The sequence below is a fragment of the Sorex araneus genome, chromosome 4 (assembly GCF_027595985.1).
Source record: "Sorex araneus isolate mSorAra2 chromosome 4, mSorAra2.pri, whole genome shotgun sequence".
In the NCBI taxonomy this organism is placed as follows: domain Eukaryota; kingdom Metazoa; phylum Chordata; class Mammalia; order Eulipotyphla; family Soricidae; genus Sorex; species Sorex araneus.
This window is the reverse complement of record NC_073305.1, coordinates 157,885,133-157,910,825: the sequence shown is the minus strand read 5'-3', so window position 1 is coordinate 157,910,825 and position 25,693 is coordinate 157,885,133. Positions and strand designations below refer to the sequence as shown.

Sequence of the window (25,693 nt, the reverse complement as noted above, 5' to 3'; positions counted from 1 at the left end):
TGTAATCCTATACATTGCTTAATCATTAAAACATATATTATTTTAAAGCACCAATTATAATAGTTTCTTCCCAAAACTACACACTGTAGCACTGTCATCCCGTTGTTCATCGATTTAGCTCGCGTGGGCACTAGTAACATCGCCATTGTGAGACTTGTTGTTACTGTTTTTGGCATATTGAATACACCATGGGTAGCTTGACAGGCTCTGCCATGTGGGTGGGATACTCTCGGTAGCTTGCTGGGCTCTCTGAGAAGGATGGAGGAATTGAACCTGGGTCAGCCGCATGCAAGGCAAATGCTTTACCCACTGTGCTATCAAAATATAATAAAGCACATTAAAGGCTTATATGCTGAAAACTAACAAAATGGTGCTCAAAATCATGGAAGAAAACCTTAAAAGTGTAGAGACTCTTTGTTCATGAGTTAGAAGTCTCTAAAGAATAAAGGTGCCTGATAATACAGTGTGTGGGGCAATTGCCTTGCACATGGCCGACCCAGGCTCAATCCCCAGCATCCCATATTGTTCCCTGAGGACCACTAGGAGTAGTTCCTGAGTGCAGAAGCAGAGCTAGGAGTAACCCCTGAGCATCACTGGGTATGACCCAAAAAGGAAAAAAAAAAGGTAATGATTCATTAGTGTTATAGACTTTTATTGAGCACCATAAAAACTACTATTGCATAATTTCACAACCTCAGAAAGATTACTTATACCTGTTTGAATTTCCCCTCCATTTCCATTTCCTCTCACCTCCTAACCTTGGTAACCTTTGCTCTCTAATTTCTGTCTTTTGAGCTGTGATTTTTATGGACATTTTATATAAATGGAATTATATATAACATGGCCTTGGGGTTCAGGGAAGTAGATGTGACTATAAAAGACAGACATCTGGGGAATTATTATTCTGGTATTAACATTTTATATTTTAACTGCATCAAATGCCAATATCCTAATGGTAGTTTTAACTATTGTATTGTAAAGTGTTGCTGTTTGGGTGAAAGGGTGCATGGTATTTTATTATATTCCCTCTATATTATTTTTTAGAACTACACTTAAATTCATATTATCTCAAGATAAAGACATGATTAAAAGGAAGAAACTTAGCTATACGACCTAAAATGTTGAGCTGGATTTCTCAGCAAGGCCTTTTTGAATAGATAACTCCTTATTATTCTATGTCTCTTAAGGTGTTTGGCAGTATCCTGGGCCTCTAAAGATTAGATATCAGTAGTCCTGCCCTTAGCTATGACAACCAAAAAAGTTTCCAAATATTGCCAATGTCTGCCCCCTGCTCCCCAGGGTTAAAATCCATCCTTTTGAAAGACTGTGTTGATAATATCATTTATGTTTTACCTTAGACTTAATGTTATGAGGTTTAATGTTTAATGTATTTATCGCACTGCAAAATTGAGGTAAACAAATTTATATTCAGCAAATAATAGGCACATTTGTTCTTTGCGATTAATCTCTGTCAGATACCATAGTTAGAGTATGTGTGGAGTCTTTTTTTCCCGTATTCTCTTAGATATTTTCTTCTATAATGAAAACTAAATGCCATAAAGGTGTAAGAGATCAGGTTAAATAAAATTCTTGTGCAAAAAAAGCATAGAATTGACCAGTTAAAGAAAGAAGCACTATCTATAAAGTAATATGAGATTAAGATAATGAAGCAATGGTAGGAAAAATTATCATACTTAGTTTTCAATTATTTTAACAGAGAGAGCACGTGTTTTGCCAGCATGAAGCTCTACATTCAATTCCAGAGCTACTCTGCAGGGATCCTAGATCACTGCTAGGGGTGACCCTTAATGACCCCCAGCACTGGGTCTACAGAGAGTAGTGTGACCAGGCCAGATGTCACAGAAAGTTCCTGGGCTCTGCTGAAGAACCCCACCACCTTCATTTTGCCATCCACTGCCACGACACACAAAAGTCTAACAGAAATTTTAGTTGTCCTAAATCGCAATATGGTTTTTCTTTCAAGATTATAATAAAAACCAGCTAGTTGACGGCAGCTCACTGACTCAAGGAAAACCACGCGTGTTACGTTGAGCAGGGAACAAAAAATATTTGTTTGCTTGTCTCTACTTATCGTCTCAAAACCAAAGCATACCATTGCTCTCTGATGCCTTGCTAAAGTATTATGGATGAAGAAAACCATTAATATTAATATAAATCCTATACTATAAGGAATGCCTTTAAATCGTAGCACCTTTAAATAGTTAAAAAAAAAGAAGCACACGCAGAAAAGTGAAAAATGTTTTCTTATAACGCATGAGGTCATGAATTAAAACCCCAGTCCTGCCCCGTGTGCTGAGGTAATGAGTGTCCTGTCGTCTGAACTCATGGATCACTCCTGGCTGGACTTGAACCTGAGTTCACCCAGCACCCTACCTTCTGTACTGTAACTCTCCAACCCCTATTTGGTTGTTTGTTTGATTTTTTTAACCCCCAAGAAGAAGGGCTAAGAACATGATTTCGCAACTTAAAGTGCTTGCCTAATAAAATGCCACAGACTGTGGCACACGAAAGTACTGAAGTAATATTAACAGCCCTTACCATGGGGGGAAACTCCAAGCAATAGTACTGAGTTTTTTGTTGAAGGGTAAAAGATTGTAGCGATAGAATTTTAGGCAGAATTTTCCCTGGACTTTATATAGAAACCCAAAACCGCGCGGCCGCGACAGCCTAATGTCATCTAATCATCAGCAATATGAAATGGTTCCTTTGTAATGGGTTGGACTTTGGGGGGACCATAATAGGGTTAAGGTTTGTACTGATGTGTAATTTCTGGCTGTACTTTCCCTGGACTTTAAACAGAAATTCAAAGCTGCAAGGCCGCTGCCATGGCCGCGCGACCTAATGTCATTTAATCATAACCAATATTAAATGGTTCCTTCTTAAAAAAAAAAAATATTGACAGCCCTGCTGGTAAAGATTCCCGTACATATAGGTCATGGGAGATGGGCCAGTGGCTTAGAAAGTGCCCAGGGCAAAGCTCTGAGCTAAGATTGCATTGCTGGGCATGCACCACGGCTATCCTAAAGCCCAGGGACTCTGATCCCCATGAGGAAAAAAAAAAAAATTCCTATGAATGACCTAATTACTCTAGTAAAGAATTATCCAAATTATCCAGTGTATCATTAACTATAATTTGTTCTGTTTACTCTTTATTGTTCATTTTTCTATTCAGTAAACGTTTCATCTAGTTGCTAGCAAGGTAGCAATGTGACCGATTCTAGTCTTAAAGCAAGTAAATTATTCTGTAGAAATGCAAACCATTTCTCTACCACCAAACATTATACTTTTAGTGATTTTATCTTAATATTCTTTCTATTCTAGACACACTTAGTCTCTAGTTCTCTGAGTCAGTTTAACATTCATTTCAGTTGATTATCTCATTAATGATTTCATCTTTGTTCACTTTACATTCATACGTGAGAGGTGTTTTAAAGTTTTTAAAAATTATATTGTCAAATATAATTTTAAAATTATATTGCAAAAGTTACTACAAATTGATAAATGCTGAAGCCAGGTGGTGAGGATGCCATTGTCTTCTTTATGTTAGAAATTAATCACCATTTTACAAATTGTACTTTTTTCTTTTTGTTTTTATCTTTTCCCCTGCCATTTAATTGCTTTTTATTTGTTAGAGAAATAAACAAACTGGAAACTACTTGTCTTTAAAATATTAGAAAAAAATGTAATGATACATTAATAACTATTAAATGCAAAATAATTGCTATTTTTAAAAGTTCTATTTTTAAAAGGTAAAAATTTAAGGCTTTATTTTATTTTTCATAGATCCTTGTGGCTTATTTTCAATAAAGCATTATATAAAAAAGGATTTTTTTAAAAATAAATAGCCTATTTTTCTACTGGAGACTATTGTTAATATTACTTCTACTATAATTTCTCTCCCCTTTAAAATTTTTGAAATCCATGCTAATTTTGGTCTAAAAATATTAATTGTATAAGCTAATATGTTCTCCTTTTTATACAGTGTTATGAAAAAGCTTTGATAACTTAAAACAATTTTGTGTCTTTGTGTAAGTAGGAATACTATTATGACATTTTTATGTATTTCATCAGATAGTCAGAGGAATATGTGATTTTATTTTATTTATTTATTTATTTTTTTGCTTTTTGGGTCACACCCAGCGATGCACAGGGGTTACTCCTGGTTCTACATTCAGGAATTACTCCTGGCGGTGCTCAGGGGACCATATGGGATGCTGGGATTCGAACCCGGGTCGGCCGCGTGCAAGGCAAATGCCCTACCCGCTGTGCTATCGCTCCAGCCCCGGAATATGTGATTTTAAAATACCTCTACCAAATACACAAATATGTCACAAGTAGGGAATTAAAAAAATGACAAAATGGACTCTAATTTTAATACAGGTAGTATTAACTACCTAAGAGTTAATAATTTAACCAATCTACAAAATAATTTAATAACAATTAATAATTCACTCAATAATTAAATTGAGAAAATTTATTTAATTTAACTATTTAATAACTTCAATTTAAATAATTATTTAAGTGTTAATAATTTACTCAACAATTTAATCACCCAGGATATAGCTGTTTCAATAGTATCACTGTATCACTGTCATCCCATTGTTCATCGATTTGCTCGAGCTGGCACATTAACATCTCCATTCATCCTAGCCCTGAGTTTTTAGTAGCCTCTTTTTACTCATCCTTCCCAATGGTGTCACATTGGAGGCTCTTTCAGGGCCAGGAGAATGAGACCCATCAATGTTACTGTTTTTGGCATATTGAATACACCATGGGAGCTTGCCAGGCTCTGCTGTGCTATTAAACTCTTGATAGCTTGTCAAGTTCTCTGAGAGGGAGAACCAGACTACAAGAGATTGAGCTGCTGCAAATGCGGCCACATGCTTCTATGATCTTTGTTTTCTAGTCTCTGGATCTTGGCCGTTGATGGGATTACACGGTGCCAGGGGCAGTTTGTGGGTGTGACTGCCTAGCTACTGGGAAATGAGGGATCTGGGTGGAGGAGGCCCACGCTTGATCCAAGCAAGTTTAGAGATCTCAGTCTCGAGTCCTGCAAACTTGGGTTCCTCTGCCAGTTCCTTTATGCTTGAGGCTCATCCGAGCATGTGGAGAGTGGCCTTGAGCATGGTTGTGGCTAGGTTCTGGATGTCTTCGGCTGCCAGGGCTCTGTTCGGGGTGGAGAAGGAAATTCAACCAGCCCCCCTCTGAGGGGCCCCAGTGAAGACAGCCAGGCTCGGAGACAAGAGACTCTGTTTCAATGGTAACAATGCTAATCCAGCAGGTTGATATTTAATCTATATACAACCTTTATCATGTTCCTACTTTAGGATCTGCCGACTGGTATCTCAAACCTAGTATGGTTATTGGATTGATAAGAAGTTTGCCTTAGTAGATGAAACTGAAGTTGTAAGCTTTCTCTTCTTAGCTAGTTGCTTAGAGGTCTGCTTGGCAGTACTCAGAGACTCTATGCAGCACCAGGGCTTAAAAGTGGACTTTCATGTTGAAACATTGTATGACTGAAACCCAATCATGAACAATTTTGTAACTGTGTATCTCACTATGATTTAATTAAATAGATAAATAAATAAAAACTGGACCTCATGCATACAAAGCCTACACTCCAGCCCATGGAGCTATCCCTCTGGTCTTCTTCTTTTCTATAAAACCTATAGCATGATCCCCTTTTAAAAATGAACTAAATACATTCTTTGCTTCCAAAATTATGTTTCTCACTGTCATTCATTGAAACGGCTAGAACTAGAGGAAAGAAGAGAGTCAACCACTCATGTCCTCTAGATCTTTTAGATAGAATTGGGGCCGGAATGATAGTATAGCAAGTTAGGCATTTGCCTTGCGTATTGTTGACCCGGGTTCGATCCCTAGCATAGTCCCACGAGTTATGAGTTATTCCTGAGTGCAGAGACAGGAGGAACCCCTGGCCATCTCCAGGTGTATCACCACTCCCAAGAAAAGACAGAGTTGGGTTTTTCACCGCATCCACGTAATCTAATGAAAAGTGATGTCTACATTGAGGGAATGAACATTATACAGACAGAAATGATCACCAGTCTCAGCATGGAGAACTGGAAGAGTCTATGTTACCCAACATGCAATTGGTATTGTCAGCAAGTAAAACAAGTTAAGGACAAGATTCTTGCCAGGAGAATTAATGTTTGCATTGAGCACACCAAGTGCTCCAAAAGCATAGAGAGCTTTCTGAAATGTAAGAAGAAAAAGAATAGGAATCAGGGAGACATATATTTGGGTCCCATTGGGCTGGAGCGATAGCACAGTGGGTAGGGCGTTTGCCTTGAACGTGGCCGACCCCGGTTCGATCCCCGGCATCCCATATGGTCCCCCAAGCACTGCCAGGAGTAATTTCTGAGTGCAAAGCCAGGAGTAACCCCTGAGCATCGCTGGGTGTGACCCCAAAAACAAAAACAAGAAAAAAAAAAGGTAATATTTGGGTCCCATTGAAGCCCCTTTCTTTTCCACCCAGAGAAGTTCAAGATAGGAGAACCAATGAAAAGAAATTGAAGCTCCAGTAACCTGTTCTCTTATTAATTTCATGGTCTGGCAATTGTTTTTCATAAAAATTTAAATTAAGCCATCTTTGAATTATACAAATAAAACAAAGCAAAATGCATTTCTTCCCACATTAAATACTTTTGTGGTATCTTCTTTCTGTATGGAGTGGTTGAAGACTATCATATGCATTTTAGTTTTTGCACTGGAGGCCAAGCCTGGAATCATGAAATTCACAGAGCCAAACAGGTCGACACCCACTGCTTACCTTGGCAAACGCTTTTATAGTCAGTACAGCAGTCTTTCCTCTGCAAACAGTCATCTGAACAAGAACAGAGGCTGGACTCCAGTCTGGCCTCACCACAACGAAATACACTGCATGTCCACATCCGAGCTGTAAAATGTTAAATATATGATTTAGTTATGTGTGTTTAACCTAAATGTCCAATGTATTTTCCCCTATATTTTATAGTGCAGTTAAATTTTTGGTTTACAATACTGAAAAATGAAAGTAAGTGATGAGAAGTGGCCCACCACTTTTGTTTATTTAGAGCTAGTGGCAGAGAGAAACACAGCCTTATAATCTACAGTGCTGGTGACCCTAGGTAGGAGTTGAATTTCCAGAAACACCAAACATGGGTTCTTTTTCCTTACAAGGGTAGGAAAGTGGCACTATTTCTGAATGATAGTTGCTCAATCATTCAGTCATTCAAGGAAGTTTTTCTCAGCCTTGTCCATGGAGAGAAGAGGCAAGAACAGCAGAAATGATAGGAACAAAGTGGTCAGTTAGGCAAGAAGGTAGGTCAGGATATCTCTAAGCTGGGAATTATAAAACCGAACAGGTAGATCAGTAACCCACAGGCCTCTGGTTTTACTGCAAGGCTATATAGACTTAGTTTAAGATCAAGTTAAACAAACCAAAAGCTAAAAAACAAGGTGATAAAAACAAGGTAATTTCCTATTGCCTCCTGCTAAGAAACAATGACTAAAGTAAACAGCACTGTGCAAAGTGAAATCGGTTATTGTTGAGTGTGTGCATTGTCTGGGGTTCTTTGTTTAGAGTTATTTTTTTATTGGCTTAGAAAAGGCTTCTAGAGATTAAGTAAAAGAAATACTGATCTTATCTCTAAAAGTTCAGCCCTTCTTCCTTGACCTTTTCAGAAAGCATAGTTTAAGGTTCTTCACTGTTTTAATATCAGGGGAATGTTTTTGAATGGTAGAGCAATTGACTACACTGTTTTAATACTCACTCGGCTACAACCACTCGATGACTCTGTATTTCCGAATTTTTAGAAAGTCAAACACTGAAAATTATCTTTTCTGCCTTAAACATGGTATTTCTCTGGTTGCCTTCTGTGGAGTACTAATATCAGATTCACAAAGTTGCCAACATGCCCTCTGTGTTTTAAGAATCCTGAGTTTGAGAACCTTGCAAACAAAACTAAGTCAGATTTTTACGTTCATTGAGTTCATCTCAACTTTACAGTAAAAGTCCACTAAAAGGTATGGCATTATGCAACACTTTCCCATCAGCCTCAAATAATAAAGTGAGGACTCTGCTTAGCACTGTGAAGATGGAGGTAGTAATAGTATATCCTTTACTCCAAGTGTTATGGATTGAAATGTGTCTCCTCCTTATCTAAACATTGATGCCCTGATCCTCATGATCTGGATAATGACTTTATATAAAAATGGATCTATGCAAATGATGAGCTAAAATGAAATCACTGCAGGAGGGGGGTTAATTTACTATTTTGGGTATTCTTACAAAGAGGGGGAAATTTGAAGATAGAAACACAAGTGACATGACTATGAAGAAGACAAGGAGAATACAATGTGAGGAAAAGGCAGACTTGGTTTGACTGTACAAACCAAAGAATACCAAAAACTAACAGTACTCTAAAAAGCTGGGAGATTTGGCAGATTTAATCATTAAAATTTCAGAATTCCCAGATTGCATGGCTGCTATCCCTATTCATATGCTATTCATAATCAGCAATAAAAAACAAACTGTCTAATGTTGCCTTTTCAGGTCTGAGGGTTGGGGGGGAAATCCCAAATAATAATGGTGGGTCTGGTGTTGAAATATTGAATGCAATCAAAGTAAAGAAAGAATAATGTTGAAATCATCTGCCACACAGGTGGGGGGAGGGTGTGGGATGGGAGGTATACTGGGGTTTTGGTGGTGGAAAATGTGCACTGGTGAACTGATGGATGTTTCATCATTGTGTGACCGAGACTTAAACTGAAAGTTTTGTAATTGTTCTCACGGTGATTCAATAAATAAATTTATTTAAAAAAGAAAAAGGCTGGGAGAGACATGTGAAAAATGCTTTCCTAATGCCTTAGGTGCGAGTCAGCCTTGTAGACACCTAGATCTTGGCACCTAATCTCCAAAGCTGAGAGAAAAGGAACTTCTCTTTTTTAAACCCCCCATTGCTTTGTATGTTATTATACAAATAATATATTTGTATAATAACATATTTGTATACTCAAATATTAATACACAAAGTACATGGGAGAGCATTTGGACACGCATTTTAAAAAATGACATCACATAGAATGTATAAAATGACATACAGGTAGGTTATGTCTGATCTGTTCAATAGCCTGGCTTCTAGTTTGGGCTTTGCATCAACTCCACAGGTATCTTAATCAGTCGTTTATGAAGGATTATATTGGGTCAGATAGTATCTCTTGTGGATTTACGTACTATGCAAAGTACAACCCACATGCTAATGTTCCTATCTCAGAGTTCATACCTGATTCCACACAGGTGTCCTCAAAGTCCCAGCAACAGTCACCTCGTGCTTTACATTCCCTGTCACACCGGCAGTTTTCCAGTCCTCTATATGATGAATCAAAGCATTTTTTCCTGCAGCTGCCTGTAAGGGGAAAAAAATAAGGAAACCTTCAACTATCAGAAAGGACCAAACATAATGGCCTCTCAGTATCTGTATTGCAAATCATAATGCCCTAAAGTAGAGAAAGAATAAAAAGGAAAATGCCTGCCATAGAGGCAGGGGGTAGATTTGGAGTGGGGGTGGAAGGGATACTGGGGACATTGGTGGTAGAAAATGTACACTGGTAGAGAGATGGGTGTTTGATCATTTTATAGCTGAAACAAATCATGACAGCTTTGTAACTGTATCTCACAGTGATTCAATAAATAAATAAATAAATAAAAGAACACTTCAACAATAACAACAAAAAAATAAGAAAACCAACATTTAGACATTCTGCATCATCTCATAACTAGATGGGAAAAACACACAGAAGCAATTAGCACAGAACAAGATAGACAAAGAGACAAATGTTGTCCATCAGTGAAATATAATCATGAGACTCTGATACATATAGAAGTTCATGGGTTTGGGGTTGGAACCTAAACTAGCAAGATGATGTAGGTGACCACACTGAGTCATGGACCTATGAGCATTATTTTCCCCCCCCCACCCCCACCTGTTTTCACTGAGGTTCCATAGTTTACAATACTCTTGATGATAGTATTGTAAATACTTTTTTTTGTGCATACATCATTCAGAACCAGGATTTGTTTGTTTGTTTGTTTGTTTATTATTAGCCCACAGGTGGCAGTGCTCAGGGAAGACTCCTGGGTCTGATTCCTTGGTGCTGGGGATCAAACCTAGGATGACCATGTGCAAGGCAAATGCCCTACCACTGTACTATCTCACTGGCCTTAGAATCAGAATTTTTGTTTTGTTTTGTTTTATGGCCACTCCCAGTGGTGCTCAGGACTGACTCCTGGCTCTCTGCTCAAGGATCACTCCTAGGGGAGCTCAGGGCAATACGCGATGCTGGGGATCAAACCCTGCTGGGCTGTTTGCAAGGCAAGCGCCTTACCTGCTATACTATCACTTTGCCCCCAACCTCCAACCATCCCCAACCTCCAACCACCCGCTATCTCCTCCATCGAACCAGAATTTTTAAAAACCAGTCAGGCTCAGGAAATCTGAACAGTTTCTTCTCTAAGGAGTAGAGTTCAAAGTAAATATAGACGAATGAGAGGAAGATGCAAAAGCTTGGGACTAAACTTTTGTAAATAGAAAGTAAGAAATAGAATAAGAAAAGGAAACGAAAAATAGCTGGATTTAGATGCTCTCTCTGAAAAAGAGAGGAGGAGATAAACAAAGGGGTAGACATTCTTGAGCCAACTAGATTTTCACACAAATCACAGAAAGGATCAGGGATATAACTCAGCAACAGAATATCTGTATGTGTAAGACTGCAGTTTTAATCTCTAGTTCCTTGGGAAAAAAAAAGAATATAGTCACAAATGATAAGGGTTTATGGAAATGTAGTAGCAGCATATACAAAAAGATTTCAAAAGTTAAGATAATTACAATATAATGGGAAGTAACTCCTGAATTATGATGCAATAGGAAGCCAGAGAGAGATAGTATAGTGCATAGGGCTCTCATTTTGTACACAGCCGACCTGAGTTCAATCCCTGGCATGCCCTTTGCTCCCCTGGGTACCAACAGGAGTGGTTCTTGAGTGCAGAACCAGGAGCAACCCCTGAGTATCACTGGGTGTAAGTCAAAACCAAATTAAAAAAATAATAATAAGGGGCTGGAGCGATAGCACAGCGGGTAGGGTGTTTGCCTTGCACGCGGCCGACCCGGGTTCGAATCCCAGCATCCCATATGGTCCCCTGAGCACCGCCAGGAGTAATTCCTGAGTGTAGAACCAGGAGTAACCCCTGTGCATCGCCGGGTGTGACCCAAAAAGCAAAAATAAATAAATAAAATAAAATAAAAAATAATAATAAAGAAATAAAATGTAACTGAAGGTAAAAAATAATAGGAGGGTAACTTCAGGTTAGAGGTGAAAAGTCAAAGAATCAAAGATATTTTCCCCCAAGATATAGACATATTTACTATTTCTTAATATCCAAGGAAAAAAAAGTGTTTTTGTAGAAATCTCAGATATTGGGGCTGGAGCAATAGTATAGTGGAGAGGGCATTGGCCTTGCACTTCCAGGAGTAATTCCTTAGTATAGAACCAAGAGTAACCACGGAGCATCACTGGGTATGACCCCTCCCAAATTTTAAAAAAGAAAAATAATCCCTCATATTGAAGTGTGAAAACCAGGAAAGAAAACTAAATGTGCTGATTTTTGGAGCTACCAGCACACTAGTAGTAATAAACAATGGGAATGTTTTAGTTCAAATGAGTTCAAATGTTCAAGGAGTATGCACTCAATTAAATAGAATTCTCCTCATTGTATTATTGGTAATTTCCATGTAATTCTTGCTTTCATGTTCATTTAAAAAGATTTCATCTTATTTTAGATAGTACATGGAGGGGGTTCAACTATGCTTACCTTGTTCCCATTCCCTTAAAACCATTGCACAGTTTTATTTATTTGTTCCGTAATTATTTATTCTTGCATTGTTATGTGTGTGTGAGACACCATGCAAGGCACTGGGGAGAAATGGTAAATAATTCAATCATAGTTTACAAGTTTTATGGTAGAAAATATCAAATAGTAATTAGAAAACAATGGTGAAATAGTATTACATGTGTTAAAATAAATTATTAACACCATAGAAACATATGACTTTTGTAATCTTGTTATACAACAGATATAAAATTTTATTTTATGGTTGGAGAGAAAGTTCAAAGGGCTATAGTACATGCCTCACATAAACAGGGCCCCAAATTTGATCTAATTTGATAACAAACTCTTCATGTCCTTTCAGCCAGGCTCAGTAATATCACTTGCACCATTGGCTATAGACCTGGGTGGCCCCCAGTGCCACGGGCTGAGCTACATGGTATATCCAAAACCTTCAGACCTCACAGTCAGGTGAATATCACCAAGATTGGGCCTCAGATCTTTAAGGAGAGCTTCGAAATTAAGTTGGAGGGGAGTGCTTAACAAAACACCTCCAGGTATAACCCTCGTGGTCCCAGCACTGCTAAGGAGACAACCCCCAGAGACCAAGTTTGCTAACCAAATATTAGTGAAAATATATGCAGTGTGATGAATTTCCTCACCCTTTAAATTAATGAATTAGACAGATGTTGATAGTATAAATAGTAAACTATTTCAGAAAGATTGCATGATATTACAAAAACAATCCTTAAAATAAGAAGTCTTAAAAAGAAAAATTATCTGAAAAGGGAGAAGCGATGGAAGGAAAAAGGAAAGCTGGAAGGAAGAAAGAGAGCTTGTGGGAGATTAAGAAAAAAAAAAACAGGGTCAAAGGGCTACTACAGTGGTTAAAGTACTTGCCTCACATATTGAGTATCACCAGGGGTTGTCACAGGACATAGAGCCTGGAAGTACCCATGAATACCACAAGGTATGGCCAGTATCCTCTCTCAAAAAAGTAAGTGAGTGTAGGGTCAGAGAGATACTACAGCAGGTAGGACACTTACCTTGAGTTTAGCCAATCAGATCCCCAGCATCCCATGTGGTTTCTTATCAGCCACCCCAGACCAGCCCCACACTCCCACTAGTCAGAAGTTATCCCTGGTTGCCACCCACGAATGACTCCTCTGCAGCCATGATCCCAGAGGCACACAAACCAATCACGGAACCCAGCGGTTTTGCTTTTTTTTTTTTTTGCCGGGGCGGGGGTGGGGGGAGAGGTCACATTCTCTGATACACAGGGGTCACTCCTGGGTCATGCACTCAGGAACTGCTCCTGGCGGTGCTTGGGGGACCATATAGGATGCTGGAAATAGAACCTAACAGCTTTTGGCAAAAATGCATCTGGACTGTGCATTAAACTGCATCACCATGCCACCACAGGTGGGGAAAGGTGTTTGTCCCTTCCACCTTTTCCACCTTTGGCCCCCCCACCCCGGTGGCCTCCATCTTTCAGAGCCTATTGGACTGCCAGCTATGAAACCGCAGTGACTAGACACGCAGGGCCTCACGAGATGGGAGATGGAACTGGCCTTCTCCCTGCCCCGATGAGGCCCCGAGTTGCCACCCACCAATGGCTCCAGACTCGTTACTAAAATATCAGAAATCCCAACTCGTGCAGTTGCACGACATCATATCCTCTTCATAATCAGAAATAGAAAATCAAATTATCTAATGATGCTTTTTTGGCAGGTCTGATTGTTGGGGAAAATTCCAAATAATAATGGTGGGTCTCTTGTCGAAATATTGAATGTAATCAAAGTAGAGAGAAAGAGTAAAGTGGAAATCGTTTGCCACACAGGCAGGGGGAAGGTGGGGATGGGGGCTCTACTGAGGTTCTTGGTGGTGGAAAAATGTGCACTGGTGAAGGGATGAGTGTTTGATCATTGTATAACTGAAACTTAAACTTGAAAGCTTTGTAACTGTTCTCACAGTGATTCAATAAATAAAAATTTTTTTTTTAAAAAAAGTAATCCCTGAGAACAGCTGGGTGTGGCCCAACCCTTCAAACAAAGTTGGTGAAGGATACAGAATAAATATTTGAAAGACAGAATAAAGTCATGAATAAAGCAACAATGTACACCTAAGGGGAGGAAGTCCCAGGAGACTTAAAACCTTAATGATTTTACTGGAGGATTCAAGAGAAGACCAAACTCAGAAGTACAAATACAACTAATACTCAACAATTATTAGCTGAGACTAGGAGGGACATGTAGAGGCTAAACATAGTGGAATTGGTTGAGAGAAGTGACTACCATGCTTCCTTGCACTCCAGAGTAAGAGGCTTAAGATCAGAGAAATAGAGGAGTGACTTTCATCACAGAAATAGCAGGCATGCTGGATAGCTATGATGCGACAAATAAGACTTAAGTGTAATCAGATGATTACTGGACATTTGAGAATAGCAGGATCCGACATGGAAAATCATGATCAAAAAAAATGAACAAAGGAGAAACTTGCTGCCAAAAGCGTGCTTGCTTCGCATACTGCCAAACAGGGTTGGGTTCCAAATGGTCCCCTAAGGCTGCCAGAAGTTTTCTGTGAGCACAAAGCCAGGAGTAAAGCCTTGAGTTAGCAGTCTGCAGTCAAATAATTAAAGAAAAACTTGCTCAAAAGAAAACAGAGCAGAGAGTCTCTCTCCTCTCTCTCTCTCTCTCTCTCTCTCTCTCTCTCTCACACACACACACACACACACACACACACACACACACACACACACACACACCCCTCTGAGATCTTCAGGAAAGAGAAGATATTGCATCCACAATATAAGGAGGCAGGTATAATGAAAAAAGTAAAATATAAAATATAAATATCAGTCATGTTCTTGGAAATGAAACACATGAGAGTGGTAAGTTAAAAAAAAATAGAGGGATATGGTTAGACAGGATTATGGGTACTGAGGGATTTATGCCTTGATCTCTAAGATTGAGTATGTTGCCAAATTATGCAAAGGAATCTTGTGTTACTGATTAAGGCTATTTCAAGTGACCTCAAGAAATGGAAACAGCATCTAAAGTCAAAAACCAAAATTAATTTGAATGACATTATTAAAAGGTTAAATTATAAAATTTCTCAGAACTGATTAAGTAAACTATTCAATCAAAAATTTCCACCAAATTTCCTGTGACAAAACTTGCACTTAGCACTCAATAATGTATTTTTTCCTGCCCTACTGAATAGTTACTATTGTTGCTAGTGGCTTGGTAAAATGGGAAGTAAGGGAGGTAGCCTTGAGAAAACAATCCACCTCTCTGACTGTTCAACCTTTGACTCCTTGGAGAAACATCTGGTGAGGTCAGGACTGATAAAGACAACTCAAAGGATCTACACGGCCTGGAGGCTTGTGTCCCACTAGCCCACCAGGCAGCTGCCAAACTGCATCTGAAACCCACTTGTTCTGACAGCATGGGTACCAGTCCCCATCGCCTGAGTTCTCAGGGAGCCATGGACCCTGACTGGAGTGAAGAATTGCTTTTTGCAGGAAAGGAAAATAGTCCTCAACCTCAGCACAGGCATACCAGGTCCAATGCCTTCCTTCACAGAAAGGAATTTCAGGAGGAAGCTTAATAGTGGAACAGAACAAAAGTTGTCGTTCTTTATTGCTTGGGAGCCACACCTAGCTGCGCTCAAGGATCACTCCTGCTGATGCTCAGGGGACAATGTGGTGCGCCAGAGATCAAACCCAGATCAGCTGTATGCAAGCAAGCACCACAGCTGCTGTACTAACTCAGTGACCCCTAAAATAGTTCTTAATTGAAAGTAATTTACAGACATGTGAGGAAAAAGAAATATATGGGCTCATATTTCTTTTATGAGAGAACATGGGCTTTTCCAGGGTGAAAGAAAGAAGATAACAGCTTTTGCAAGATTATATACAATTTCTCCAAATTGTCTTTACCTGGTGTTCTCTGTGTACATGAAAGTTAATCTGGGTGTTGTCACATAGGAAGTCTAGCACCCTGTATAGTCCTTTCATATTTATATAAGGACCTGTAGAGTCTCATACAGCTTCTCCTATTCTGAGGGACCATTCTCAGAGTGAGAACTTGGATTTTTGCCTCTTGGTGATGCCTCAGCTTATTCATCTCCAAAGAACTCAGAATTTGCATGTCAAAGGAATGAGTTCTTCAAACTTTGGGCTACATCAGGACTGGGAAATTTCCTAAATCTCATAATTTCACAATCACTACCAGTAACTCCCTTATCTGTCTGCCTGTAACACTATATTTCTCTCTTTCTGTTAGCAAACAATTTGTTGAGATACTTTAGGAATATTAAATACTCTACTGTCTAGTTAAAAAAAATGCACTGTAGCACTGTCCTCTCGTTGTTCATCGATTTGCTCGAGCGGGCACCAGGAACGTCTCCATTGTGAGACTTGTTGTTACTGTTTTTGGCATATCGAACATGCCACGAGTAGCTTGCCAGGCTCTGCCATGTGGGTGGGATACTCTTGGTAGCTTGCTGGGCTCTCTGAGAGGAATGGAGGAATCGAACCCAGGTCAGCAGCGTGCAAGGCAAATGCCCTACATGCTGTGCTATCACTCCAGTCCAGTTAAAAAAAAAATAGATAAATAAAATAAATAAACCCTTGATAAACCCCATTGGTTGGGAATTCTTCTTTTTTTTTTCTTTTTTTTTTTTTTTTGGCTTTTTGGGTCACACCCGGTGATGCTCAGGGCTGACTCCTGGCTCTGCACTCAGGAATCACTCCTGGCGGTGCTCGGGTGACCTTATGGGATGCTGGGAATCAAACCCAGGTCGGCAGCATGCAAGGCAAATGCCCTACATGCTGTACTATCGCTCCAGCTCCAAGGTTGTTGATTCTTTTGTGAAGTAAACTTTGCTGTGATGGGATTAAAAAAAAAATTCAGGCACTCTCTTGAACTTCACTAGACACTACTCAAGTTTTTTTCTGTAACCAAGAACCTTCTCTGCAATCATGTACTTACTTATACAGAGCACATACTCGTGAATAAAACATTTTGTTAAATGCGTTTAAATTTATAGCCATACTTTTAATTTTGATGGGAGTAAAACTGTTTAAGATTTGGCCTTTATGACCTCTTAAAACTGTCTTCTGGGTCCTAATTGTGTGTCAAGAGTGTGCTGCTGGTGATGCCTTGGTACACTGGGGATTGAGGGAGGTAGCCTCGAGAAAAGAGAGCTTCTAACTCTCTGCTTGGCCCACCTTGGTCCATCTGCACTCAGGGAAATGATCGACTTGGGTCAGGAGTACTAATGTCTTGTGAGCACCTATACTGCATTGACACTCACTTTCTACCACCAGTTCCACAAGGCAACCATCAATCTGCGCCTGAAGTTCATTTGTTCTACTTGTCAAGGGGGATGTGATTTTAGTGATTTTAGTGATTTTCTAATTCCCCTAATTATCCTGATTTCCCAAATCATAACACAACAAACACATAAATAAAAAGAAAAGAAAAGCAGTCTGTATGACTGTACTAAAAAGCAATTTATTTCATATTAGTCCTCTGTTCAAAATCTCACTCATTTCCCTCATCACTCAGAATAAAAGCCACAAGCCATATATTTTTTTCTTTTTTGGTCACACCTGGTGATGCTCAGGGGTTACTCCTGGCTTTGCACTCAGGAATTACTCCTGGCAATGCTCAGGGGACCATATGGGATGCTGGGAATTAAACCCAGGTCGGCCACATGCAAGGCAAACGCCCTACCCGCTCTGCTATCTCTCCAGCCTCACACAGGCCATATTTTGACTTTCCAATCCCTCAAAGAGCTGCCTCCTCTCTGTTTGACCTTATTTTATGACTACCCTCCCTCTAGTCATCTTAGTTCAAGCTCACTGAGTTCCTTGTTATTCTTTAGATGGAACATTACATATACTCATCTGCCCTAGGCTTTTAACTTGTTGTTTCCTCATTCCTGGAATAGTGTTCGAAATATCCCTGTTTCTCCCTTCCTTCAGCTCTTGATACTCACAATTTCTTTTACACATCACACCTACACCCTCTCTACCTTGATTTAGTTTTGCATAGTCCTCTTTTACTTATTCCTTTACTTTGCCTTGATATATATAGTTATATGCACTTATTGTTAACATTTTTATGGTTCTCTCTGTGCCAGATAGTATGCTCTAGAAAGGATTTTGTTTTAATTACTGTACTCTTAGTAATAAGAATTAGTTGCCGAGTAATAAGTGAAGATCACATGCTCATAAAGCAATGTGATTTATCATATCAATGAGATGATAAATGCAAACACAAACTAAAAAGAAAACCTAGTTTAAAATTCCACACTAGGAAAAAAAGTGTATTAGCTAAGGAAAGTGAGTTAATAGGAGTTAGAAAATGATACAAACAAGTCAGTGCTGGTGAATTGAATTCTTCCAACACAGCACTTGTGGTGGAAGGATAAGGGGACAGATATGTTAAGGATGCTGACAAAGACAATATGTTAATAATGCCAACTAGCCTAGTCAATGTTCTAGATATAAGGATGTTAGTGAAAGTGTCTGAATAACCAATTTTGTTCAGAGATGAGTCTGTTCTTCTGATAATCCTTGACTAATATGATTTGTAAGATAGCACAAGGCCCACTCAACACCAGGATGGCGCTACTAAAATCCTGTTAGATCTAGGACTGGAACTGTTGTTCAGAATACAATGGCCAAGAAAAGACTAATTTTCCAGTAAATATCCACTTTTCCTGTTTCTATTGTGAGCTCATGGTACCCTAGGGGTTTGGAGTGGCTATTAATTCTTAAGTATGACTAGAAACATAGCTGGAAAACTTTCAATTAAATTCACCGATTTTCCTCCTAAAAGCAGAAAGATTGTTTCTACTGACATCAAAACTTGCAGTTAGAAGGGTTGGAGAATAGTACAGCAGATAGGGCATTTTCCTTGTACAAGGTCGACCCGGGTTTTATCCCCTGCATTCCATATGGTCCCCTGAGCCCAGCCAGGAGTAATTTCTGAGTGCAGAACCAGGACTAACCCCTAAGCAACAACAAAACTAGCAGTTAGGTGGTCAATTTTAAAAGGGAATAAATGATCTAAACTTTGACCTCAGATTTCCCCTTAGTAAAAGTATAAAATCAATACAGGGTCAGAGATATAGAACAGGGGCTAGGGCACTTACCTGGCATGAAGCCAACCCTAGTTTAATGCCCGTACCATATATGGTCCCCTGAGCACTGTACAGTACACAAGTACTGAACACAGAGTTGAGTAATATCTGAGCACAGCAGTAGAATCCAACTGCCCAGTCCCACAGATAATAATAATAATAATAATAACAACAACAACAACAATTATAGTATAGGATTTCTTTGTATATAGTCACTTGTATATGGCTTATTTACTGCATATGTTGTTGGAACATTGAGAAAGAGATGTGAATTTTTACACACACACACACACACACACACATTTTTTTCTCTTAGCTATATTTCAAGTATAAGGAGCAGCCTGACCAAGAAAGAGTGACATTTCAGAGAGAAAACAATACAAACATGCTATGAAAATACAGGATGCCCTAGGAAAGGATCAACAAAGACATCTGAGACCGAGTGTATTATCAGATATGATTTTTGTCCCTCTTTCTTAAAAGGAAGTTGGAGTAGGGGACTATGGTCCAGTATCAAAGTCCTGAATGAAGGTACCACAAAGGATAAGGAAAACAGTATGATGATATGACTCTCAAAGGAAATGGATGAAAGTGAAGACTAAAATCCAGAACTGACAGTGACTAACACTCTCTAGTACAATGGACTTCCACTATACACATGAAGGATGAAGGAAAGACTCTAGTATTCTAGTAGCAGAATACTGCCGTGGGAGAGAGAGGAAAGGAGAGAGCCCAAATTGTCGAAGGTTTGCCAATAAAGGATGAGAGTGGGTGGGAGGGGACCTTGAGACATTGTGGAGGCTAAGGGATTGTGACACTGGTAGTGGGTGTGCAATTGGAACATAGTATACCAGAAACTCTTACTAACAAGTGAAACTGAAAAAAGAAGAAAGCTTTATCAAAAAGACCCAAGGAAGCAAGTAACTCTTTCAGCCATGTGAGGCACAATGAAAAGACTTCTGTCAGCATACCAAGGATTAATTTTTAGACTTTGATAAGAAATAGAACCTCAGGGGAAGAGATAGTACCGTGGGTAGGGCACCAGCTTTGCATGTGACTGACCAGAGTTCAATTCCCTAACATCCCATCTGGTCCCCTGAGTACCTTGGGGAGTAATTCCTGAGTGCAGAACCAGAAGTATCCCCTGAGTCTTGCCAGGTGTGGCCCTCCCCGCCCAAAAGAATTAGAACCTTACCCAGCACCAAATCTGCTGATACCATTTTCTTGAACAACCTTGGGAACTTGAGAAATAAGTACCACTTATGAGGTTTATTTTTAAGTGTGGGTCAGGCGGAAGAAGAGCTTAGAAAATACTGAAAGGATACCTTGATTCTCTGGTTGCCTTAGTCCAAGTCCCAAGCCCAGGCCAAGACTTACAATCACCAACAAGGCAAGAAGAACCTATGACAGAAAAGAAAAGCAAACAATTAAAAACTGCAATTAAAAAATACACAGGTATAGAAAACCACCCTCCCCCAGTGAAAATTAAGTTTAGACAACACAACAGTTAAGCATGAAACCTGATCCAACCATGGTAGATGTACATCATTTTAATGCCCACACATTTATAAAAAATAAGTAATTTGGGGGAAGAATTTCATTATAGATCTTTAAATTTAAATATACAAATCCTAACAAAGTAACTCCAAACTGATTTAGAATGAGTACTAACAGAGGGAAACATTTACCTTTGCCCATTTTTCTTTCAACTAGATAACTGGAGACTGTTTATCCAAAAACATTCCAGAACTGTGAAATCATTATCATTCCTAAGACATAAGGAATTTTTTTCCCAATTCTGTCCAAATAATAAAAATGTTTAACAATGTAAAAATACAGTGTTTAAATAATTCATTGTCAAGTGATCATCTTTGATACACCACTCAAACAGAGCTAGAGTAATCTGCAAATCAGTTTTGTGATCAAAGATTGTGTCTGTGAGTTATCCATTATCTCTACACTGACAAAGCTTTTCAGTGGTGACTGGAATATATGCTATGACTAGACTTAAACCATAACATAAAAATAATTCTCCCCACTGATCTCTTCTTCCACAAGTCCAGTGATAAAGAATCCATAGGACTCGAATAATGTATACTGATATAAAGAATCCAAGTGAATTGAACAATTACATGAATTACTTAGGAAAGTATTTTATAATACCAATAGCCTTATATAGCATAAAGCAACAACAAAAATAGAACTGAGCTAACAAAAAGGGATGGGACAGAGAGTTGAGATAGAAAGGGTAGAATGTGTCCAGTGGACAATACTGGTAATCAGGCTGTATCATGTGTTAATATCACTATCATCCCGTTGATCATCAATTTGCTCGAGGAGGCCCAGTAACGTCTCCATTCATCCGAGCTCTGAGATTTTAGCAGCCTCTCTTTACTCATCTTTCCCAATGGCGCCACATTAGAGGCTTTTTTAGGTTTATATATATTTTTTAAAGTTATGGAATTATACCTCAAAACCTGTTCAATCTTCAATAAAAATAAAGTAATCAAATAATTATTTTCACATCAAATTTTCTTAGATAATGAAGACCTACCTAAACTAAGGGTTTTCTTTCCTTACTTTATTCTGAAAATGGCATGCATAACTTTTACAATAGAAAAAAAAAGTCAATGAGAAAATATCTTAACATGCTAGTAAAACAGTTCTCACATGAAGTCTCAAAGTTAGCTCAAGAGACAGTGACCTTGCAGATTATAATCTCTTGTTGTGATGCTCAAAAGTCACAGGTGACTAATAGGGTTACTACAGGGACAAAACACTGAGAAATTGTCCTATGGTAAGATTCATGCACCAGAGATTTATACATTGATATACTGTGATCTATATCTTGTTAGTCATCCAAGCTAGCTAGGAACAAAAAAATCTAGCTGTGTTTAGAATGCTTAAAATTTTTCCAATATTAAATTTTCAGGTTTTCTTCTTCAGGAATCTTACTCATATACATGTGTTCATATATACATAATGTGTGCATGTCTTTTTCTTTTGCTTTTTGGGTCACACCCAGTGATTCTCAGGGGTTACTCTGGGTTCTGCACTCAGGAATTACTCCTGGTGGTGCTTGGGGGATCATGTGGGATGCCAAGGATTGAACCCCAGGTGGGCTGTGTGCCAGGCAAACGCCCTACACGCTGTACTATTGCTCTGGTCCAAAAGTTGCTTTCTTGACTAGATTTTATTTCTCTTTATTCCCTTGAGAATGAAACTTTCATCAAGAAGGTAACTTGATCCACTCTTTTGCTTTTTCACTGCCCAACGATTCCTGGTTATTTCACTTTCTTTTCATTACTGAAGACACCCCCTCAAAAGTCAGTTCTTGTCCCAGGTGGGTCACACCTGGCTAATGCACTCAGGAATTACTCCTGGCAGTGCTTCAGGGGACCATATGGGATGCTGGGAATCAAACCCAGGTTGGCCGAGTGCAAGGCAAATGCCCTACCCACTGTGCTCTTGCTCCAGCCCCAGTGTGCATGTCTTGTACTTTGATTACTTTCAAATCCTTGAGAGTGAGCATTTCCATTTCAAATAATAAATTATTGCAAGCTTTCGTTTCTGAATAGATTTCTTTTTTCCTTTTTCCTTTTTTTTTCATTTTCGATGATTTTTTCTGGACTATACCTGGTGATAGTTGAGTTCTACTCCTGTCTTGTTTCTGAGGGCTATTTCTGACAGTGGTCAAAAGATCCTGGCTAGGAATTGAACCCAGGGTCTGACACATACAAAGCAAGTGCTTTAACATCTCTGAGTAGATTCCTATTATAGAGGTGCATATATGTCTTAAAACTATCTTACCACTCTTTACAAAGTAAAAATGGGGGTACTTTAGATTTCAAAAGTCACTGAAAATTCAACATTTGGTTTTATTTTTCTGAATGAAGACTATTAGAAGTCTGTGAGGTAAAATTTTAAATAAAAATTCATTAAAATTTATGAATATTATAGGACTTTAAAAGTATAATTTTAAAATACTGAGCTTCCATTATATGAACCAATAAACCACTTGAAGGATACAGAGACTAGATGGAAATGGTGCCCAACCTTTGCTTCCAAAGAGCTAATCAGGAGGCTGGAGTGATAGCACAGCAGGTAGGGCATTTGCCTTGCACACGGCTGACCCAGGTTTTATTCCCAGCATCCCATATGGTCCCCTGAGCACTGCCAGGGGTAATTCCTGAGTGCAGAACCAGGAGTGACCCATGTGCATCTCTGGGTGTGACCCAAAAAGCAAACAAACAAACAAACAAACAAAAAACACAAACAACAGAGTTAATCAGTTCCTGAATGTATTTGTATGACAAATATAGTATATGGAAAAACACCTAAAAGAAAGTTTCCAGAAGAATAAAGGATAAATAGAATATCTTGAGGATTTACTTTGTTAGTCTCTGAGATCAATGTGCATACATATTGTTTCATTTATGAAATATGTGCACACATATTGTTTCATTTACAGAGAAAATGGTGGTGACATTAAACTGGAAATTTTAAGAGATATGTGTGGAAAATTATGCAATTGTTTCTGGCTTGCGGTACTAAAGTGAGGATCTATCAAGCAAGCATTTAAAATAATATGACAAAAACTTAGCCAGCTCTGTCCTATTAGCAATGAACTTACTTGGATAATGTCTAATATCTAATGCTATTAGATATTAGGTAATAAGAACTATTGCCCATTAATTTGCTGGTAATTCTTGAGTGAATTCTTGGGTAAATATAACTGATAAAATACAGAAATAAGATGAAGTTGTTCTAATGAAAATTACCGGAAGGAGAACTGAATGAACATTTATGCCTGAGGCATTAAGAAAAAAGATAAATTATCCAAAAATGGAGATAAGAAAAAAAAATCCTTAAAATAACAATTTTCATGGCACCATGGAAGTAAGCAGAGTAGAATTTGAAATTAGAAATCAGGGCTTGGTGTGTTAGTACAATAGCAGGAGGAGAGTGTTTGCCTTGCACAAGGTCAACCTGGGTTATCCTCCCATATTGCCACATATGACCTCCCATATCCCAGGGATCCCTGGCATCCCATATTGTCCCTGTGCACCACCAGGAACCATCCCTGAGCAGTGCCAGGAGTAAGCCCTGAGCACAGCTGGGTGTGGCCAAAAAACAGAGAGAGAGAGAGAGAGAGAGAGAGAGAGAGAGAGAGAGAGAGAGAGAGAGACAGAGAGACAGAGAGACAGAGACAGAGAAACAGAGAGACAGAGACAGAGACAGAGACAGAGATAGAGATAGAACTAAATAATATTCACATATTTTGTTTTGGAGACTAAGCAGATAGGCTGGGACAAGAACTGACTTTTGAGGGGGTGTCTTCAGTAATGAAAAGAAAGTGAAATAACCAGGAATAGTTGGGCAGTGAAAAAGCAAAAGAGTGGATCAAGTTATCTTCTTGATGAAAGTTTCATGCTCAAGGGAATAAAGAGAAATAAAATCGAGTCAAGAAAGCAACTTTTGGGCCAGAGCAATAGTACGGCGTGTAGGGCGTTTGCCTGGCACATAGCCCACCTGGGGTTCAATCCTTGGCATCCCACATGGTCCCCCAAGCACCACCAGGAGTAATTCCTGAGTGCAGAGCCAGGAGTAACCCCTGAGCATCGCTGGGTGTGACCCAAAAAGCAAAAAACAAACAACCAAAAAAGAAAAAAAATAAACAAGAAAGCAACTTTTTTGAAACAGAGAAGAGTTTACCACACAAAAGAACAAGAAAGATAACTAATACAAACATCACTATCTGTCCTTAGTAATGTAGTAAATTAGAATAAAATAAAACCAACAAAACAAATGAACTTAGATTTTCCATGTCCTAGCTCTAAAATATTAATGCAATATAAAGTTGACTTGCAGTGTAATTATAATCACACAAAATTGTTGCACAAAAAATGTCCCGTTATGAATTCTGCCCTTTTAGATTTATTAATCATTAGTTTGTTACTCCAGTTTCTTAATAAATGTATAATTAAAATTTTAACATTTAAATAGCAACACAATAAGTAAATATAAATAGTATTTAAATATTTGTCAAAGGTATTTAAATAATTTTCATGAACCTAAAAATAATTCAATCAAAGAACTGTACTTACAATACAAAGTATTTTATATTTTTTAACGGTGTTCTTAGCAGGTTCTTCTGTTGATAAACTCAGCCTATCCATTGTCCTGTTAGCTGCATAAACCTGTTTTACTAGAACACAATAGTATCCCTTCCTTTCTCTAGCGCAGCGAAGAGAAAGTGTGTGAGTTACATAGCTGTGACTGAGTTTTTAAATGTCTGGAAACATCAGAGCTCCTCAGTGATTGGGCAATCCAGAGAGAGGAAAAAAAAAAACTGCAATAACAATAGCATTCAGAACTGAAAGTCTATTTCCAGTACATTGCAGACAGCTGGGGATTTTTTTTCTCATTGCAGTTTATGTTTACTTATCAAACTCTCTGTAACAATAATAAAAAAAATCAAATTATAATGTCGTCTGATAATTTATCTTCTTTTGAAATAGCCCCCAAAGTTTTAAGTACATTTCAGCAGCTTCCACATTAATATAAACTTCAAATCACCGTTGGAAACCAACATACTGGACATTGAAACCCGACATAAATTAGGTGACT

At 38.6% G+C, this 25,693-nt stretch overlaps 1 protein-coding gene across 1 annotated transcript in view; it reads right to left on the bottom strand.

Moving 5' to 3' along the window:
- The window catches only part of ENPP3 (ectonucleotide pyrophosphatase/phosphodiesterase 3), a 98,779-nt gene extending 73,537 nt beyond the window's left edge, over nucleotides 1–25,242 (bottom strand). The window contains exons 1-4 of the mRNA XM_004609092.2: nucleotides 25,171–25,242; nucleotides 20,389–20,464; nucleotides 9,309–9,431; nucleotides 6,815–6,940 (exon numbers count right to left, since the gene is read on the bottom strand). Of these exons, the coding sequence (XP_004609149.1) occupies nucleotides 6,815–6,940; nucleotides 9,309–9,431; nucleotides 20,389–20,464; nucleotides 25,171–25,242 (397 nt within the window). The remainder of the gene's footprint in view (nucleotides 1–6,814; nucleotides 6,941–9,308; nucleotides 9,432–20,388; nucleotides 20,465–25,170) is intronic.
- Nucleotides 25,243–25,693: the final 451 nt, after the last annotated feature.